General features: G+C 39.5%; 2 protein-coding genes across 2 annotated transcripts; both read left to right on the top strand.

Annotated features, from left to right (window-relative positions):
• Positions 1 to 668: 668 nt before the first annotated feature.
• On the top strand, positions 669 to 7806 carry LOC145452060 (DNA repair protein XRCC1-like). The gene is made up of 13 exons (XM_080330272.1): positions 669 to 941; positions 1245 to 1439; positions 2366 to 2524; positions 2771 to 2866; positions 3166 to 3265; positions 3686 to 3723; positions 4160 to 4295; positions 4596 to 4848; positions 4910 to 5084; positions 6236 to 6345; positions 7240 to 7331; positions 7406 to 7520; positions 7583 to 7806. Exons 1-13 carry the CDS (start codon positions 891 to 893, stop codon positions 7767 to 7769), a joined length of 1707 nt encoding a protein of 568 aa, XP_080186398.1. The 5' UTR covers positions 669 to 890; the 3' UTR covers positions 7770 to 7806.
• A 1641-nt stretch (positions 7807 to 9447) lies between these two features.
• On the top strand, positions 9448 to 21355 carry LOC145451935 (dnaJ homolog subfamily B member 6-like). Its single transcript, XM_080330153.1, has 8 exons — positions 9448 to 9624; positions 10767 to 10876; positions 11187 to 11363; positions 13790 to 13940; positions 16540 to 16641; positions 16992 to 17062; positions 18251 to 18451; positions 21021 to 21355. The coding sequence occupies exons 1-8, from the start codon at positions 9560 to 9562 to the stop codon at positions 21104 to 21106; spliced, it is 963 nt and encodes a 320-aa protein (XP_080186279.1). The 5' UTR covers positions 9448 to 9559; the 3' UTR covers positions 21107 to 21355.
• Positions 21356 to 21702: the final 347 nt, after the last annotated feature.

The following is a 21702-nucleotide window of genomic DNA, read 5'->3' as shown; positions in this document are numbered from 1 at the left end:
CAGAAGCTCACCTTACTGGTATATTGTTGTCATAATTACCCTGTTTGCTGTGTGGATTCACACAAGTAGAATTTCTACACTGCCAGATTTAATGTCAATATGATAACAACTTGTTTTGATCCTACTTTGTTATAGATATTTTCAAATGTTTAAGGCACTTGTTGATGATGATTATTTGTACGATTGACTATCTTTGTCACTGCTTAGTCAGATACATTTCAGACAGTAGCTTACTAGATGACAACTTTGCGCTAATTACGAGTTACTTTGATGTTTAATTCACGCAAACTATTGAATGGAGTATGGGCTTATACATTGTATTCATTTGTACATGCGCGATTTTATCATCACCAAATTCAAGATTGCAGGGCCAGGTCAAAGTCACAGTGATTTATAATGAAATTGTAGTACCGGAAATTTGTATAAACTATGAATCTGAATATTTTTGTACACTTTATGAGTAGACCTATGACATGGGCTTGCTGACTTGTAATCAATGCTATGGTCACGATTGCAAAAAGTCTGTGAAAAGGCCAATATAAACTGTCGTTTTCAGAAAAGAAACTTTCTCTTGAAGTCACACTTCCGGTATTAGATTAAGTACTTGGCTGGTTCTGAACACTTGGCTCCCTGTGTCCTGTTGAACCCTACCATAGCTGGCCGAATACCCTGGTGTTTTGCATCAGGATAGTTTTAGTTATGTGCTTGAATATTATCTTTTGAGTAGTGATGATAAATGTAATATATTTGATATATGATACTGTATGACATGCCTACTGCATTGTTTGTTTTCCTGTACAAGTATTTCCTTCCCTAATGTCTCTGTGATGGTTCAAATTCTGGTGTTTTTAGATCTTGAATAATCTTTATCGAAGCTGCCGTGGATAAGAATGCCTGAAGTGAAGATAAAGCATATCGTATCTTTCAGCAGTGAAGATAAGGTACAGTGTGTTGATACTAGATTTTGTCTGACAGAGCTGGTCTACCTGGTCCTACCTGCATCACTGTTTTTGATGACTTATCCATAATTGACATATCACATTGTTTTCATTGGGAAGTAAGTTGTAAATGGTGCATATGACTAAACATCTTTGAAACTGGAAAACGCTATTGCATTCACAGAAATGTTTTCCATAGCATCCCATGTAACAGTTGGAGATGCATTATTAATTTTCAATAGATTTCTTCAAATACCGTTTGACTACCTCTTGTTGAAACTGAAAATTATTCCGTCGTGAATTCAGTCCCACAAAGCTGAGAATCTGTTGGGCAACGATACAACCAAGAAGTGGAGATGCGAACCGGGAGAGAAGCAGGCCTGTGTAGTTTTTCAGCTTGAGAAATGTACGAAAATATCCAGCATTGATATAGGAAACGACGGATCTGCCTTTGTGGAAGTCTTAGTGGGTCGGTCTGGTCAAGAAAGTGTCAAGTATCAGGTAAATGCTCTGTTATAACCTTGCAATAGTAGTTTCAAGTTATCAGACCCCAGCATTTCACACCAGTCGTTTCTTCAGATCTTTAATTGAGTGTGTATTTACAGGCTGACTGTAACGCAACCAAATCCTTTCCCAACTCAGAACTCTGTAAACATTTAAATTAAGCCGACTCCAAGGAACCCAAATTAAAGTTTGAATGGCCTCTCCCAAGAACCCGAAATCCGTCATCTTGGTAATTTTTGGTGTAAACAGGATTTTTTGACGAATGTTTGCCAATGGCAGAATTTATGGCCTTTGCCTGTTCTGAAGGCTGTTCAAACTTTCATTTCCGTCCCTATGAGTCTACTTTTACCAAATACGCCAACAAAGTCTGCCTACAAAGGAGTTTGTGTACCATCTAAAAATAGTAGCCTACATTGAATTTGAGCGCTCTCTTCGCCCTGATTATTCAAAATTTCATGCCGGTGGCTTGATACGATTGTTGGTATACAATTTTCTTTTCAATTCTCCACTAGTTGCTGACGATTAGCCCTGACGAGTGTCGGCTGAAAATATTCCGGTTCATTCCAATATGAATCTGCTATTGAATTATATTAAAGTTCGGTACCTCCAAAAAGCTCTTCAAATATTATTATTATGAAAGCAATGCATCAATATTGTCATAATAAATTTGGAAAATACAGTAATGCGTCACTGAATATTGGTGGAAATTATGATATATGTCACTTGGCAATTGTTATGTATGTACCGTTCCTAATGTATTCCGGTTCGCGGTTAGAATTCAGATTGGGTAGGTCTAGATTAGGATTAGGGACCACCAAGTACCGAATTTAACGTGCCAAATTCACTGGTCAACGTGCGTACAACAGAATATGACTGGCGCCAAATGAATTAGAAGCCCGACGTAAATACTTGCATTTTTTTAGGTTTTGCTTGTGGCATCTTCTTTTATGAGCCCACAAGAAAGCAGGGTTGGGACTTCTCCGACCAGAGTTCGAATTTTCAGCCACGACAAACTCTCGTCTGACGTCGCAGCGGAACAATGGGACATTGTCAAGATTGTATGCACTCAACCCTTTAACAAGGCAGGTCCTGTTTTCTATCGTCTCTTTCGTTCTGACAATATTCAATTTTGACATCACAGCAAAGTGATGATGTCATGTGACTGATGAAATTGTTTTCCTCACTCATTTCCTGTCTACGACCATGTCAAGCTTGTCGGTGTAGCCACTGACAGCCAAATATCACCTATATCTATTTGACCAAATGTAATTTTAGTTGTAGGTTGTAACTTTTTGCTTTCAAATTTAATTCTCTTTATGTATTTTCAGAGGGTGTCGTACGGATTGACTTTTGTCAAACTGCATTCATTGTCGGAGAAAGGGGTTGAAAGTATGGATGACTCGGCATCGCTGCCATCTGATGTTGTAAGCTCAGTCTTGCATCATTATTTTATTATTTGAAAATGGTTGTGGGTTATCGGTTTTAGGATGGGTGCATTCTTCTCCAGAAAAAGTCTAGACTCCTTTTTCAGAACTAAGAGTCTAGCTCCGCTGTAATGTCATATATGTAGATTGCAGAAATCTCAAGATTAAATTGAAACTATATGATGCTCAAGTGTTTTGGACCGCTACCGAAAAGCCTAAACTCATTTACTCGGAAACCATTGGAATGAGCTGGGAAGTGCCAAAATTCGTGTTAGAATGTGTGTCCTCTTTCAATTCAGAAACCAAAGATCTTCGGCAGCTTTAAAATGAAGGATGACAATGACACTTCCAAGTCTTCCACATTCCATCCCGGCAAGCTAATGCAGCTGGCCAAAAAAGGTGTGTAATTATTTATACATATTTTCAATTTATATTTATTGGTTATATTACATTGAGTGATGATGGAGTCAGTAGTTCAGCGTTGTAACCTGTATTACCTGTAGCAATTAGAAAACATGAAATCGTTTGTGACATTGCTGCTATCGTCGCTTACTTATCATATTCATGATCTATTTACGCATGATTTTGACGTTACTCATGCTACTATATCTGAAATATTGTTGGCAATTCCAATAATTCGCTGCAATTTCATTGCTTTTGTTGATATTATGCATGTGCAATATACAGTTTTAAATTGACTAAGCACTCTTTCTTAAATCCTCCGTGATCAATTGATGGTCTGCATTAGAAGATTACTCGAATATAATGCGATTGTGTAAGTTTTCTGAGTTCATCTTACCAAAATATGTTTCCTTACAGATGAATCGTCTGAAAGCAAGATAAAAAAGGAACACATGGTAAGCAGATACTGTCTGACCAGTACAGTTATTAAAATTGTTGAGCTTGATATAGCTCAGTAGAAGTACGGCCTTTCATTGTCGAAGTGCGTGATATTATGTGGGAATCTAACCCGTCTTATAAACTTCTGATATGCCGTTGAATTTTGCAGAATATTCTAACTCATCCCTGGTATGATGACTGACGCTATAAAATATGTCATAACAATTCATGTGATAAAGTTCTGTTCATGACCCTCTACTCCATTCGGGGACACTGGGTCGAAATCAGCTGCGTCGTTTTTCCGATCTGAATGCGCCATTGATATGGAAGTGTGGTCAATTACACATTAACTTCCATTATAAAAAACAGCTTTCAGGTATTGTGTGTGTGCAGTATGTATTAATTACGTTAACTGTTTGTGGGTGTGGCGTAATTCTGTAATTTTCTTTGAAGCGAAGGTCCAGATCGCCGGATGCGAGAGAATTGGAAGAGAAAAGACGAAAGTTGGATCGGAAGGCAACGCCAAAACAGCCGAGACCTCCCGCAACACCAAAACAGCAGAGGCCTCCCGCAACGCCAGTGAATTTTGGTTAGTATTTTTTGAAGCGCACCTTTTTGCAAAGAGTCATTCTCAACTCCTATAATGCCATAAATCATTTCATCTTCGTCCGAAAGGTATCGATATTTGTGGAATTATATCAGCTTTGTATCAAAACCCCCTGCAGCTGCTGGCTGGCGAGATGTTGATTCATGTATGCGAGTATGTCACACCACCCTACTATTTTTATCTCATCTAAAATCATTGATCGTTCATCACTAAGGTGTTCAATTGTTTCATCATTGAAGAATACAAACTTTCTGATATTCACTAGTCTTTATCCAACTACAGATCAATTGAAAACAAAGACTCCGCCCCCGAAACCTCAGAAAAGAGAGCCGCCGAAACAACCACCGTCTTCAGCAAAGAAACGCAAGGCAGAAAAAAAGAAGCCACCCGCAAAGCCTTACGATCAAATTCTTGGCGGAGTGATTTTCGTCATTAGCGGCTTTCAAAATCCGCTCCGTGGTGATATCAGAGATAAGGCTTTGAGGATGGGGGCGCAGTACAGAAAAGACTGGACCCGCGACTCCACGCATTTAGTGTGAGGTTTAAGTGTTTTCGGTTAATTGCGATATTGTGTCTGACTTATGGGACTTTTACAGGTGCGCTTTTCCGAACACCCCAAAGTACAGGCAAGTCGAGGGGGCCGGGGGTAGAATTGTAAGGAAGGAGTGGATCGACGACTGTGCGAAAATGAAACGTCAGATGCCGTGGAAAAAGTATGCGATGAACGCCGATGTTTCAAGCTCGTCATCGTCATCTGAATTCGAAGACGCGGTATGTTTGTGGCTGTTGATTTGACCCTGTGACTCGACTTTGTAGATAATGAGGTACAATGATACATTGAAATCAGGAGTTTTCATTGGCATAAAACAAAGTCTGCAAATTGATGTCGTGTACGCCCGTCGCCCATACACAGTTTGGACGCAATGGATATTTAGTTTTGGCATTATCCTGGACGACTTTATTGACAATGGTAACTTGAAATGTTCAAGATAAGTGGGAAAGGGTTGATTACCACTCGCAGTTTCAAATAAAATCAAATTTGTCCAAAAACACGTTGTAGCTTCAAGTTCAATATAAATTCTTGTCAGCTCTCCATTTTTAGCAAGGTACGGAGTAAATGCAAATCTACAATCTATCGAAGTAATGTTTACTGACATGCAGGGTTGTAATGACTCGAGTCATGACTCGACTCGAGTCCGACTCGAGTCACGATTATCTGATGACTCGACTTGACTCGAGTCATTTTTTCAAAATACGGAAATGACTCGATTCGACTCGAGTCAATTTGTGTATTGACTCGACTTGGACTCGAGTCATTGCGCATGACTCGAACCAAGTCATTGACTCGAGACTCAGACGGCCAAGACCGACATTTCATTGTAATTTCGAAGCCAACACACTATTGAGAATTCGTCTGTTTGAACTGGTACTTGAAAATGCGACCAGAAACTGCTAAAAGGGAGGAAAATTAGTATATTATAAATGCGAAACATTCGATATCACCAAACAGAGTTATAAAAGTCGGTTTCAGAAGACTTTAACTGGAAACTGCGCAGTCAACACAATGACTTGGACTCGGACTCTAGTCATAATTCCATGACTCGGACTCGACCCTCTGCTCGCTGACTTGGACCCGGACTTGTCTCGGTGGTGGATTGAAATGACTCGACTTGACTCGAGTCAAAACTATAAAACTGACATTGACTTGTGACTCGGAGCCTTGTGACTTGGTTACAACCCTGCTGACATGTCATACTTTTGACAAACTTCTCGATTTACAACTCTGTCAAAGGCTGAATCCAAATGCAACCTAACATCCAATAGTTTTCCACGAATTCCGCTCTAGAAATAGGACAGCACTACTCGAATCCCATTGGCTCGGCAACTTTGCCCAGCTTCTTTATCCAATTCTCTTTGTTTAGTCTAGTGAGGATGAACCAACAGTGAATGTAAATCCTGCTCAATCGGACAATGAGGATCCATATGGAGGTTCGACAGATGAAGGTGGTGACACAGAGGACGAAATAGAAAAGTATGGCATTCATATGTTGTTGGGATATGCGATAGATTAATATTTTCAGTATGCAATTATAAAATGCATGTAGCGCTATTGCACAACCAAGGCAATAACATATCACATATCATTTACTATGATTTATGAGTGTTTGATACCGTTTGATTGGGAAATTAGTTCACTCTGCAGGCATGCACACCAAAAGGTGACGAAACTGGCAACAAATCCTGTTGCAACTTATTTTTAGTTATCCCAACCCGGTATTACCCCAATATTCTCAATTGCATCACCACGCTCAATCGACTGTAATGCACTATTGAAATGAAAGATGACCATGCTTAGTTACTCTTGGTACCATGAATCACTATTGTAATTCATCCCTTATATTGTAGATGGATAATAATAATTGGTGAAAATTTGTTTAAACACTCATTCTTGGGTTGCCATTTGCGAGTTTGAAACAATTTTGAAGTAGCTGGATGGGTTTATACGCCAAAACTTGAGCATTTTTTTGTTTTATTTCGTTCCTTGCGGGCTTTAGTTTCTCAACAATGTGTCATTTTCCTTATTCCGCCTTCACTTTTCTTGGGTCATTCCGCTTATATTTCCTTTGCTATGTATTCCTTTTGCCACCTTGGTTGGAGTGGCACCATTTTCTCAGGGGATGTTTTGGGTCTTTTGCTTTCCTTTGGTATCTTTTTATCACAGAATAGGCAGTAGTCTAGTTTCTTTCCTTTTTCGCGCCAAAACGTGGTTTGTTGACTAATTGGTTTCTGTCAATTAATTTTAAAATGCCGCTTTGTGTCCATATCGGTGATTCATGGATTTTAAGATATCATAAAGAATTTTATGCACACTTTGAAATAGTTGATATGGAAATGTGTGGACTGGACATATTGTATCTGTTTATAGATTGAAACCGAAGATTGAAGAGGACAATCAAAATGACAATGTTTACGATGCAAGTACTGATGAAGAAAATGGTGCAGTTAATCAGCCATCTGGTATGTTAGAAACGTCTTCATGAAACTCACAAGAGAAGTAATCAAATATGTTTGTTTTCTATTTGTATTCTCAGCTGATGGATTACCGCCTTTACCTGACTTCTTTGAACATAAACAGTTTCTGCTTTACGGAGATTTTGAGCAATCAATTCAACGACTTCTAACACGCTGCATCGTTGCTTGCGGAGGGTAATGGATGGTACATTTACAATTTGTGCTCAGACTTGAATTTTGATTTCTTGATATTTCAGAAAAATATCCAAGTACATGAATGATGACATAGAATATGTGGTTACAGAACAGGATTGGGACCAGGAGTTCGATCGTGCACTGTCGACGAATGCAGCACTTGTTTTTGTTAAACCATCTTGGGTTTATGATTGTGGTGCTCAACAGCTTCTGTTGCCATCACAGCCCTACTTAATTTCGCACACCTGATTTTAGAATACACAATTTTAGGAAAGTTCGCTACAGTGTATTGTTTTTGCAGTCTAGGCATCCAATTCAATTATTTGAGGAGATATAAGATTGTCACAGTATTACGAGATGTCTTCTTCCACTGGGATCTGTCGCCACACGTTATCTCTATAAGTGGTTCTTTTACAGGGTTCAGTCGAACCCCAGGTGTTCAGTGGAAGGGTCTCGGCGGAAATCAAGCCTATGAGATTCGCATACTGTTGCAAGATATTTGAGTGACCAGTCTCATACGGGTATGGTAGATATAATACCAACGGACAACTGCGGACTTTTGCTGCAAAAATGATATGAGAGTGAAGTTTATAATCTGAAATTGCGCAAGTCTGGAATTGTCTTTTCGCGGCTACTGGTCAACTTCGTCCGGACGCATTTCTTTGCCGAACGATGTAAAAGCAGTGTAAATACCTCGTCTTATAGCGGACCGCTGATTTTCATCGGTGGTGGTGATTTTGTGGGATTCCATGACCTGACTAGATAACAATTTGCGTTTCGGGAATAGTGTGGCAGATAGCTTAAAATTAAGATCGATGTCATTCATTTCCTTTGTGTGTAGCCAGATATAAACTTATCGAAAGAAGTACGCCAACTGCAAAGGGTTCGATGAATGCGTGTATGGTGATTGTAAGGCTCGGTGACAGACAGACTGATCTGTATCACCTAGAAGTGCGCTTGCTGCTCACTCGGTATTAGTACGTAGTAGGTGCGTGTGCAAAGTCGACGTCAACATAACGCGTTCATGATATTTGAGACCTAGGTGAATTCCCTATCTGCTCCCCTTATAGAATATTCTAGAAAGTTACTGATGCATGACGCGTATCTGTGATTCATTGTTTGGTCGGTTTGTTGTGTTAGGTTTTAGGTCGTTTCGTACATTCAGGATGATGTTAATTTGATTCAGCAGTATGCGCACATTACTACATAATTAATTGAACTGTAGTATGTCTTCGTCATTGAAAGTGACGCAGTCAATTTTAGGAGGTTTTCGGCTAGTGACCGTCATAGATTAGTGGCACATAAAATGGTAGTAGCGAAAGTGTATGGAGAACTGTCTTACTCGGATCGGATTAGTATATTTATAGATGTTACTTACCGTACCAGTGTTGTTCGCAATGGCGACGCACTAATGGCTTTGTCCCGTCTCTAGGGAGCGCCTCATGCCCACTGATTTTGAGGAGATAGAAACACCATCTGGAGGACTATATAGGTTTCACATATGTTAGTAGTTACACATGATCTACATTCCCGCCACTGCAAGGCCAAGGATATATGCCGTATGGCGCAGGACACACATCAGTAGGTTTATTGATCAGAGTATTTAAATTGGTAGTACCAGTCAATTTCGACTATTCGTTTGGGACAAGGGGACACGAGTATTAACACAAAAACAAATGTGTCATTTCTGGCATCAATTTTAGTGTAATGTTTTAGTTCCAATCTCCAATAAGGCAACATTGTTTTACCGATCTATGCTCTTTTTAACCGAACATTTATATTAAATGCTCGTTCTGGTAGGGTGGCGACCCAAATCTATATAGCCTTTGCGAGCCATTACTTGAAAATCTTCGTGATAAATAGTTTCAGTCTATAGCTATAGCACGATTACTTGTTGTATAAATGTGTGTTGTGTATGCTCATTTTGCTCAGACATCATTTTTATTTCTTCCATCCTTCTAGTATGAAATATCTGCCTCGATAGAAGATTTGTCTGTTAAATAATTGATCCAAATCAAATTGAAACGGAAATCTGAACGATGGGAGACTATTATAGGATTCTAGGAGTGAGCAAGGATGCCTCTGAATCGGACATTAAGAAAGCGTAAGTGATTATGAAACCTTTGCTTAGAGCTGAGCAGGGGTGGGCAAGCTTTTTAGCTCGCAGCCTCACGGGCCGCACAATGGGATATGGTACTTTAGCCAATATATTGTTATTCGATTATAATATAATAATATAAAGTGTGACCGATGTCATGGAAATAATATACATGTATTTGTATATTCAAAATAAACCAAACATTGATTTGACGATAACGTACACGCGTCAGAAACATTGAGAATTTAGAAGCTTGTCGTTCTCATAGTCAAAATTGGTGGTGAAACTCGGTTGTCCCGATTCTTAAAACTGAATATAAATTTGAGTCTGTGAGCAGCGATCTGTTTATAGATTTGCTGATTGTACTTTTGGTTTAACTCCAGGACACACAATACTGACAGCATAATTACCATGTTACTTTTAAATACGTTTCTACAATATATAAATATGACGAATGTAAAGACTTCTACATATATACAAAGAAAAAATCTATCTAACACACTCGCGAATCGTTTTTTTCCAAGTACAGCACTAAAAGTAATAAACTTGCTTGTGTTGTCATTCTGAAATCACACTCGTGGTCCCAATTAAGTCATTTACGCTTCACTTTCTGTGATTTTAGTGATTGAAATTTTTCAAAATGCCTGGGCCCAGAGGTCGGGCTATCATGTTGAAATATATTAAAAAACAATGTAATCAAGTAGGTACACACAGTAATTTGATTTATAGTACGCATTTTATCATTATTTTTACATTGTTTCTTGAGGCTTTCGCGGGCCGCACAAAACGGTGTTGCGGGCTGCAAGCGGCCCGCAGGCCGTTGTTTACCCACCCCTGGCTTAGGGTAACTATAATAAAATGTATGACTAGTACTATACTACTATATCAACAACTGTGTACATGTCAAGGCGTTCAGGTGCTTTTACACGTCTATATTATGTAGGCCTATACTGTGTAAGTTTATTTCAAGATTATTTGGCCAATGAAATAGTGTTAAAAGTGTTAGAATGCCAAGCCAGTCTATGGTTTATCGAAGGAGGCATCATAATGTAATACATTTACACAAGTAACGGTATGGGTTATATGGTCGTTTCCTTGCAAGAAAACTGTAATTCCTTCCCATATCGATCACGGTATCGTGTTTGCAGTTACAGGAAACTCGCTTTGAAATGGCATCCTGACAAAAACCCAGATAGTAAATCAGAAGCAGAAGAAAAATTTAAAGAAATTGGGGAAGCCTATGATATCTTATCAGACAGTAAGTATATAGGACATATTTCTGTTGTTATCATTCCCCTATCTGCAAAATCACCAACACATAATCGGGCTAGTGGCTCCAGTGAGCCACTTCTGATGCAACCGAACAGCCAACAGAGTTTGTGCTATTTCTGAATGCATACTAGATATTCGTTGTAAAAGAAAACTCCAAATGAACGAATCTACAAAATGAAAAAAATAACAACTTTCCAGTCTTATGATTTATTGACTGTCCGGTTTCTCACTTTATCTTGAATATTTCGATTTGGGAGATATGTGCTGTAGAATTCACGGTGATTATGTATTTGCAGAGGAAAAACGAGAAATCTATGACAGATACGGAAAAGAGGGGTTAGAGAGAGGGGGAGGCGGTGGAGGAGGACACTCGCATACTTTCACATTCCGATCACCTCAAGACATTTTTGCAGAATTTTTCGGTGGAAGAGACCCTTTCGCAGATTTTTTTTCAATGCACACTGCAGCGCATGGTATGTTATGGTATGGAATATTGAAATATCCAAGTATGGTATGTAATAAATCCCACGCAATACTTAGTATGAATGTGACTACAGTTTTATTGTATGCTAATAGGCAATAACCCCAATCACACTATGATCTGAAAGGATTAAGAAATACAAGCAAACAACTTTAGCTCCCGCACTTAGCATGCAGCCTGGCGAATACTTGCGAAGCGCTACGTCTGTCATGGTCAAATAGTGTCCAATTACAATGAGCCATAAATGAGGTACTAAACAATCAACACATAACGAAATTGAGATACATCAGTATGATAATGGAATTCTTTTTCCATACATTCCATACTTTGGCAGTCTTGCCAAAACCATGACATTGATCCTACTTACGGTTCGTCAAACTGATGGCATACCTCATAAAATCGTTAACTGACAGGTCTATTTGTTCATATCTTAAATTGCGACTCAGACTCACTCGTTCCGACCGACATCTATTTGAAGATAAAATATTGAGCAATGCGCATACGAAGGAAAATGATATTAATGATAATTATTCCAATCTGAATACCATAAAAAGATATCATTCGATATTCGACAGCTGTCGCGTGACAGCATACATTTCGCTTATCGTTATTTCCACTTCGTAAGCTACCAAGAGGAGTTTTAAAATCATAAGACTGTGAGAATGCAGCAGTTAGCCTACATGGATATTTATAACAATTTGTTGAACTTGTAACTCATTTTCCGTGCTTTGTGCTCAGATGATCATCATGCAATATGTTACGCCATGCTGGCCTCCAACACTCATTGTAACTTCATTCAATCTTGGTTAGAATGGTCATTCGACACTCTGATGTTAGCTAATGAGTACGACCCACACATTGGCTGGGGAATCAGACATTTGACCCACTGTCGCTAAATTCCTAGTGATTGTAGCGATGTGATATTGTATTCTAAGATATATTCTAATGGGGCAATACCTTAGTTCCACGTCATTCTGTATAGATGATATCTCCATATTACTGACAATAGTACGTGGCCATGACCACACTAGTTTTACATGTCATGAGCTTGTGTTGTGATTCCGAAGTATTCTGGTATATATTTTATGTTCCGTCTTCGATGATTAGCAATCTACATCGCTGACACATGCCACAAAGAAATTGAGGATAGAATTAGTGCATCGGGGCTGTTTAAATGGATAATTTTATCCAAAGTAATTATTGTATGGAACGATTGATGCAGGTATGGAAATTTCCCATTCCATAGCATGCCCTGACACACAGGTTTGTAAGGATGAAATAGGATAAATACAAATAATAACAATATATGGTATAGAAATGAATGATGTAGGTGAGAGGTTCCCAACCTTTTTCGACTCGTCGTCCCCTTATCAAGCTTGACACAAATTTCCGCCCCCCCCCCCCCCATATTTACGGATTCGAAAAAGAGGACATATAGGCCTAAGCGGGAAATTTATTCACCTGACTCTGATCGCTGGTGAATCGACTGCAAAAATTAAAAAAACAGTTTCCGTGACTTCTGTCCGTTCTCCCGACCTTTTTATTTAGTCAACTTTCGCGTCATATGCAAAATCAGTCGTCTTAGCATGCAATTTTTTGGCCGTGGTAATTAAATATATCTATATCACAAGACGTTATGACATTTTCGCCCACTTTGTGGTATTTTCACTCCCTTGTTTCTCAAAATCGCCCACGTTGGGAACCACTGGTGTAGGTTTACGCCTAAGGCAGTGGTTGTCAACCTGTGGTACGTGGGGATTTCTTTTTAAGTCAAACGATAGTTTTCACAAATTGTTAACATAATTTTTTTCTAATGTAAGAAATGTCTTCATCAGATGGATAGATAATACTTTATGCGTCATTCAACTCGGTTGCATTCCTCCCGCCTAGATAAGCTTGCGGAGAAGAAACAATTTCGACCATCACATTTATTCTTCCTTGTTAGTATGTGTTATCGATAATAATCAGGGTCGGATAAGCTTATGGGCGGCATTTGTTTCGAAATTGCTGGGCGGATTTATTTGCTAATCCACCCATATTAATAATCCTATATACATTTCAAGTAAAATGTTTCGGTTATTTGTCCATACGCAACAAAATCATAGAACCTTGAGATGGTACGCGATAAGAAAAAGGTTAGAACCACTGGCCTACGGTGATTGATTTTCCGATTAGAGCTTACCATTTTTTGATCCAGATATCACAAGTCTGGGTTAGTTATTCAGTGACATAGGCCTATCATATCATGGCATTATGATTCTTTGGTTCCAGCAAATCCAACTACAACCAACTATATTTGACATAGCAACGTGACATAAATCGACTTCAGTTCCAGTAGGCTAGCCTTGCTTACATCTCGATGAGTGTGCTCCGCTTGGTAGATACTCGCGTCGAACTGACCCGCTCGTTGCACTTCAGGACACCACTTCGGCGGCAGCCCGTTTGACGATCCGTTTGAGACTGGCCGTAGATCTGGTCATTCTCGTGAAATGAATGGATTTCATTTTGGAAATTTTGGAATGCCTTCGGGTTTTGCAAACTTTGACATGTCATCAGGATTTGGTAACGGGTGAGTATCGTGCGGTGCACACTGTCCGCTGCGGCGGTCCAGTCCGGCAATGTTTGTTATTGCATATCAACGCAGAGTTGTGACAGCTAAAAAATCTTGAACTTTTCTAACTTTGATTTTGATTAGAATTATAAATGCACAGTTTTTTCCCAAATTTGATTAGAATTACATGGGTTTTTCCAAATTACGTTAGAATTACTGAAATAGTGAAAACTTCGAAATTGAATAAGTTCAGTTCATATCAAATTAAGGCTGTATCAGACGAGGCGATGCCGGCGATGTCGGCCGATAATTTCTCTACCATCATGTGAGAGATCGTTGCACTTGATTAGTTTCAGAAGGGGTTGACCCGTTGCATTTAAACCTGCTCGGGGATGATTGACATCTGCGAATCGGTTTTTGGTTGTTGTACAGCAGAGATGAGCATGGATTAGGATTAGGTTTTGAAAAAACAGGATTTGTGAAATTTTGTCGGATTTGGATTGGATTAGGATAACAGATTTTTTTCTGAACGGATTAGGATTTGGATTGGATTTACCTATTTTCTGGGAGCTTAATATTTGGTGTGGCGAATGGCGACAAACTTTATTCAGATCAGTTATTGGTGTACTTATAGTACACTACACTATGGTTCACTCGGTGCAAATGAACATGAGACGTGCAGCCCTATGCTAAGTTATCTCAAATCAAGAGAATCGTTGGTTGTGAAAGTAAATTTTCCAATCCCTCCCTTGTATAAATTAGCATTTTTTCTGAATTTTCAATTGGAATCGGATTAGGATTGGACATGGACTATAAAATGAAAAAGTTATGGATTAGGTTTCGGATTTGGATTTGAAGTATCGGATTTGGATTGGATTAGGACATAGAAATTCCAAATCCGCTCATCTCTGTTGTACAGGTCAGGTACACTGTAGTGTACAACGTACATACTACCGTATTATGATCAGTGATGGGCGGATATTGATTTCTGAGAATCCGAATCCATCCGACAGCTCAAAGCTCTGATGAGCAATCCTTCCGAATACGAACAATCTCATCCAAATACCCATGCAAATCCGAAAAATCTTGTCCATAATCCAGAAAATCCGAACAGAATAAATATTCCGAAGAATCCCAATTGTGCAGCGGAGCTAGATACATTTACGACCTAGAGTTGGCTGGTTTATATTTGCTTGGACCTTTGACAAAACAACTTTAGATCGCTACCAGTCCTATAACAAGGGGTACACTGTCCATTTTGGTTGTCGAGCTGACGATTTTTTTCTTTCGACTTGAAGTCAAAAGTCACGCCTGTTCAAAATTATCCGGAAACGAAGTTACAACTAGCCGAAAATATTCGAAACTAATTCTGCAATATGGTTATGATGTCTGTCCAATGTGTTCATGCTGCAATGTCTTGTCGAATGAAACCTTCTCTGAACCATGGTAGTATGGTATTTGTAAGGGTAGGTCGAAAAAGTTGAAGGTAGCACGAGTTTTGACTGCCATGATAGCTGTAGAAGAATATGCGCGTGCTGATGCTACTCGAAGGTGGTGGGTGCATCCGATATTGCAACGCCGGCTTATACTGGATAAGTGGAGCGGCTCAATAATTTAGTACTACATCGCAGTAATTCGTTTCGCAATGCCTCGCCAGAAGGTCCGTCCGCCAAACGGCTTGAGCTAAAGTGACGCTATTCAAGTCTCGACACTGGTTTATATATGGATACGCATGAGCGCATCTCCCACTTCTCTCATCGCTGGCGATGTCGCCGAGTTAATTGACACTGTCAATTAAAATCGGCGGCGATTTGGCCGATGGCAGCGATGATAAAACAAACACTAACGCTCCGCCGGCATCGCCTCGTCTGATACAGCCTTTAATGTCCCTTCACATAAGCATGAGAGTGGTGACTTACTGTACAGCAAGCTTGTCACGCATCCCACTATACAGTTATCCTGTAGCATTTCAAGGAAAACCAGAAATTAGACTAGAATTGAAATTAGAGAGTGTACACTGTACATACATTTCACAAATTGATTAGAATTTGAATTATAGCAAAGAAACATTTGGCATACCGTAATGGCGAAGCGTTCGGCTTCTTGATCGGTACGTCATGGGTTCAATCCCCGGCCGGGTCAGACCAAAGACCTGATTAGTAGGCCTAACACTGGTATCCATGACTTCTCCGCATGGCGCTCAGCATGTCCGGGATGGGGTGGTGCAAGACTTGAGAAGCCTTGCAATGCTATATCCGCACCTTCCTTGTCCAGCGGCATATGCACAGATCGTGTGTATCTATATCATGAGTCGATGTATGTGCCGCAAAAAATATCCGAGGACAAATATCCTTAATAAGATAACTAGAATTGTCCAAATCTGTATTTACGGAATATAGCATCAGTATAGTTCCTGGGCATGATCTATTTGCGATTGCTAATAAGAATGTGACATTCAAGCATACGGATTACATTTAGGGTTAGGCTTGAGGTTGGGGTTTAGTTTCGGATTTGTAAAGTGTGTTCGATGCTCAAAAGTGTCGCATTCTCAATTGTCGTTTTTCATTGCAACTGATTGCTAAGCACATGAGTTAGTCTGATGTCCATATTATTGAAGGTTCTCTTCCACGTCAACATTCATGTCAAGCGGTGGTCCATCCGCAAAATCGGTGTCCAAAACGACAAAGATTGTTAACGGCAAGCGACTAGAAGTGAAAAGGTATGTGGTATTATGTCGACTTCTATTACAAATGTCAGATTCCTTAACTTCGATTATTGTTTTCTTCGTAATTTTCAACATAGTCAATATATTGGGTAAATTTACGGATCCTTCGATGTTACTTGCTGTGATGGGCCTATCCATTGAATTGATTAGTTGTACGAGCCGCAAGTGTGAAGAATACCGCACAATTGAAGCACAATTGGTTCTCACTTAGGCTACGGTATCGTATGTTTCTACCATGCAATTGATTCAGTAGCAATGGTTATTTTCACTATGCACACACTGTTGGGAGATTAGTAGGCCTAATATTGACCTGTATTTGATGTTTTGTTTTTGTCTTTATTCAGAACGAGAGAGAACGGTCGGGAAAAGGTGGAAACTCGTGAAAACGGACAATTAATTTCTGTCAAAGTTGACGGTATGGAGCAGATCGCTAATTAATGAGACTCTTATCTTCCTCTTAACTGAATATGAAAAAAATCAAACTGATATCTGTGCCGTGCAGAAATGCTGCACTCAAAATAGCGGGGCACGTTGGCCACGTCATTTTGTTTTCTCTATCAATCAGTGCGTCTCTATTATTTCAGTGTGTTCGATTTTCGCAATGTTAGTGTGTTTGTCGCCTTGTTCTACGGTGTAACGGTGGTACGTATCTATTGTTGTACAATAGTGCTGGATCATACTTTTATACGACCATACTCTTCCGACTGACGTAACTTTACAGGCTTATGTTTATTTGATTATTCCACTGGTACGGCGTTCAATCTCCCGCAACATTCCTTGTATGCTGTTAAAACCAATTACTAGATTCAGGTATTTTTGATCTACTAGAATTTAAACTCCTTCCCATAAGACTTCGCACCAGATGTATACATGTAGAAACTCGTGACACCAATTTGTCGGGATTTTTGTTGAAGCAGGTCAAGATTTTTTTTCTCTTTTTCTAATTCCGCGTTGCAGAGTTACTTTACATTTATAACACTGGTGGTGTAGATGTAAAAGGCTGCTGTTTTTACCCCCTCCCACATGCAATACTTCTTATACAAAAAACCGGAAAACATTCCATATTTTGCCGAGTGAATGTGGATATGAAAGTGTTTGTGGTGGCTGTCTGCATTTGAGGTTTACTGTTACTACTAAAATCCGGGTGAAACTGCTGTTCTGAATTGCTGATGAATAGGCAAAAGCTCGGCTTATTCATAATGACTCTTTCATATTGGACACATCTCCACGAAAAATTTTCTGAACTTCGTATCTGTAAAAGGTGTTGTTGTTTATTACTTTTGTTTATTTATTTTCGCCTCTGTATGTTTTGCTGCTACGTTATTAACGCGGTCCTGTTGCTGTCCCTGTCGTCTCAATTGACGGATTTCAACAGCAAGTGTTTTGTTAATGTCGGGGCCGCATATTCTGTTAAATATATACGTTTGTAAACTGGAAAAAGTGTCTGCAAACTTACCGTCAAGTGTGGTAGGATCGCTAGCGTCAAGTCGATTACAACTTGCTATCGTCAAAGCCTATCCGACGACGCAGGTATTATTTGCATGTTGCCATCCCTCAGAGAATCGAAATTGCGTTTCAAATTTTTAACGCATCTTCATTGCAGGCGTCGATGACGATTTGGAGTTTGCGAAACTGCTGAGCGAATCCCAGGACTCGATCGAAGGATCTTCCCATTCGAGACGGGACCGACACGTTCGTCACCACCACCATTCTCCGCGGCATCACCACCACCGTCATTTCCACGGTGTTCACAACGAACGTTTGCGTTACGCGAGGTCGAGGACGAGTCCTTTGCACTATTCAGGTAAGACGTCGATTGTCATGCCAGTAGTGTAAGCAGAGTTGCCACACCGGCCTTTTTGCTAAGATTTGTTCCTACGGTGAGGGGCGAGATGTCATAAAATGTTTCATTGTCCTCATTTTTGACATGTGTTTTTATTTTTGGCACTGATTGGAAATGATGACCTATTTTTTTGGAATCTGCTTACCAAAAAGGCGGTGAACAGGTGGCATTTGGACTGGACTAGGGTTTTGACATTTTTTCAGTCATCAGTTAAGCGATTTTTTTAACCTAAAAACCGGAAGATTTAGATCTAACAATCTAAATTTTGTCATTTTTTTACCTAAAAAAAACTCAATTTTAACCAAATTTGGACGTAACGTGTGCAAATTAGGTGTTTTCGCACGCAACACTGAAGTTGTGCGTTTACTGCTGGTGACACACCGTGTTGCTTCATTCTGACAATGGTGTCTACATCAAAAAATTTGTCATGCGCTTCGTGATATCACAACCATGCAATGCCCAAGCAGTCTTGATTCAGTTAGGATATTGCGGTACGTTGAGCATAACACCATGTCATCCTATTTGTTCATTTGACCGTTTATGATTCACAATGAGCAGACGATGGGAAGTAGTCAATAACGGTAGGCCTTGAAGTAGGCTTGCAAGTTGTAAAATGTCTAATGATAGTTTACCGACAGTGCAAAATCTACGATACAAATGAAATGCAGGGGTCAAAAATTTTTTTATGTTGTAAACAATTTAAATAATTTCTAACCTAACGCTTCAATTTTGTCAAAATGTTGCCTTATTTTGACATGTCAAAAAAAATCGCCCTAGTCATCAGTTTCCAAATTTTCTGGTCTTTGGCTGTCCTTGGTTTTTGATGATGGCATCCCCCAAGTATGAGATTGGTGTTTTATTAGGGGCTGGGCCCAATTACGTGCCCAAGTATTCTGGGTAGAATATCACTACTGCTCATTGTGGCATCGTAGCAGTGAGAAGCACTTGTAGCATTGGACATGCAACTTTTATGCCAATACAAGGAATGGGTACATGGCACCACCGAGAAAGAACGTTACCGAGTATGTATATCACCGTGAATGGACATTACCGAGAATAAACATGCCGAGATAGGATAATATTGAGAATGGAGGCTATAGAGAATGTCTATTACACTATAAGGACAGTACCTGCACAGTATGGATCGTAACCTTAACCCCCTTATAGGACCCCAACCCTAATGACCCTAACCCCCAACCGTTAACCAAAGGAGCATCTGTCCTAACGCTCTCAGTAGTGTGCATATAGTAACTTAACTGTAATGTCCTTCCCAGTAATAGCATTCTCCATAATTTAATTCTCGGAATTGACCGGATCCCACATGCCATTTACACGTCCGAGCGTTTTCATGATTGTCGTACTGTATCTCGCAGTAAATTTATCTGATTCCAATTTCAAATACTGACCACCACTCCACAAAACAAACACATACAATGAATAAATTGGCTTCCAAAAACGAATATGAGTCCTCTGATGGTGATCAATTACAAGCAATCATTTAAGGTGCACATTTTAGGTGTGATCAAAAATGACTTTTTTTTCTCAAATCGTACTGGCTACTTGATAAAAATGTTAGGTTACCTAATTTAAGCCTACACACCAAATTTGGTTCAATTACAGCCAGTAGCCGCATTGCTACAAGAGAAGAAAGTTTCTGTTTATTATATGAAAATAAGTAAATATATAATTGAAAATTTTCTGTTCACTCCATGAAAGTATTAGGTTGTCAATAGAAACAATGTTTACCAAATTTGGTCCAATTCCAACCAGTGAAAGCGGAGTGATCGGCGCCGAAAAATGTGGATTAAATAAAATAGTATTTACGTATAGTATTTATGTATTTAGTATTAAAGAATTGGTCACCGTAAATACTATTTTATTGATAATCCAAATTTTTCGATGGTGATATTTCCGCTTCCACTGGTTGGAATTGAACCAAATTTGGTAAACAACGTCTCTATAGACAACCTAACACTTTCATGGGGTGAACAGAAAATTTTCAATTTTTTATTTATTCATTTTTTTTATAGTAAATAGAAACCTTCTTCTCCTGTAGTAATGAGGCTACTGGCTGGAATTGAACCAAAGTTGTTGTGTAGGCTTGAATTAGGTAACCTAACAATTTTATCAAGTACGATTTGAGAAAAAAAAGTCATTTTTGAACATCCCTGCACAAAATCAAAGACATCCTCTGGTTGTTGCAGCATTTCAATGTTCCTTCGAAGTTCTTGCGCCTTATCTTGAATTACGAGTTTGTCAACTGCTTTCTGATTGCTACACCTAACACACTGTAACACAAAAAGGCTATGCAAGTCAGTCCAGTGATAATGTTGTAGCTCTATTCATGAGCAGCCTGCGTTACAAGATAACTAAAAAAGTATTAGGCCACTTCGTTACCGACCATCTCTGCTTTCTACCAAGTATGAAGTACCAACTTCTTATCCTATTTAAAATCGGAAAGGAATTAACGGCTCGCTGCCGTTTCCTACTGGTGTTCTTTCACGTGTTTAACCCGACTTCCCTTGTGCAGATTCCAGCGATGACGAAGATCTGCGCTACGCCAAGGAATTGAGTCTCGCCGATTACCACAGGCTGCAGAAAGGTTCGAAGACATGAGCGATACTTGGTGCATTTCGTTTCGTGCAGGAGAGCCTATCCATCTAGCCTATATCACTACCATTTTTCGTGGTCTATAGTATTTATGAATTTCGTTCCTACATTATATGAATGTGCTTTTCGTTGCCTGGAGCTTGGCTCCAGTCGTAGGCCTATGTGTCTTCTGCGTTTCTTTTCCTTTCTTTGTCTGGTAGCGGATATGATGGAATTATGCGGTTTTCTTTTAATAAATCTAGAGTGATCGTGAAATGTCAGTGTGATTTCGGTATCCCCGACAAAGTACAATCAAGTATTCAGATTTCCTCGGGGATTGGAGAAACGATTACAATTCAAACTGGGTGTTGCAAGCAGTTTGTGGCGCGATCACAAAATCTCGATTCCTTAGTGATACGGCATTACTCGACTCATACCTCCATGCGCATACCCATAGTTATTATGATCTCAAATGTACGGTGACTGATAGGTTCGATTCCTGTATACGTGCTGGGGTCCCCTCCGTGACTATAACATTCAATTCGCATGCCAGGTTATAATTAGCTCTTCAAATAGCCTGCATTCAGTATGGAAGGAGTGCAGTTGTCTAAAAGTCCGGGGCA

The sequence above is a fragment of the Botryllus schlosseri genome, chromosome 12 (assembly GCF_051294905.1).
Source record: "Botryllus schlosseri isolate E-star chromosome 12, Bs_hap1, whole genome shotgun sequence".
Classification (NCBI taxonomy): Eukaryota; Metazoa; Chordata; class Ascidiacea; order Stolidobranchia; family Styelidae; genus Botryllus; species Botryllus schlosseri.
The sequence above is the reverse complement of the archived record's forward strand: the minus strand, read 5'-3'. Positions and strand labels throughout refer to the sequence as shown.

Excerpts from the sequence above, each read along its gene's own strand:
- LOC145452060 (XM_080330272.1), top strand. The coding sequence starts at position 891 with ATGCCTGAAGTGAAGATAAAGCATATCGTATCTTTCAGCAGTGAAGAT. Across the intron at positions 3,266-3,685 it reads AATGCAGCTGGCCAAAAAAG|ATGAATCGTCTGAAAGCAAG; the intron begins GTGTGTAATTAT and ends GTTTCCTTACAG. Across the intron at positions 7,521-7,582 it reads TGCATCGTTGCTTGCGGAGG|AAAAATATCCAAGTACATGA; the intron begins GTAATGGATGGT and ends TTGATATTTCAG.
- LOC145451935 (XM_080330153.1), top strand. The coding sequence starts at position 9,560 with ATGGGAGACTATTATAGGATTCTAGGAGTGAGCAAGGATGCCTCTGAA. Across the intron at positions 11,364-13,789 it reads AATGCACACTGCAGCGCATG|GACACCACTTCGGCGGCAGC; the intron begins GTATGTTATGGT and ends GTTGCACTTCAG. Across the intron at positions 18,452-21,020 it reads GAGTCCTTTGCACTATTCAG|ATTCCAGCGATGACGAAGAT; the intron begins GTAAGACGTCGA and ends TCCCTTGTGCAG.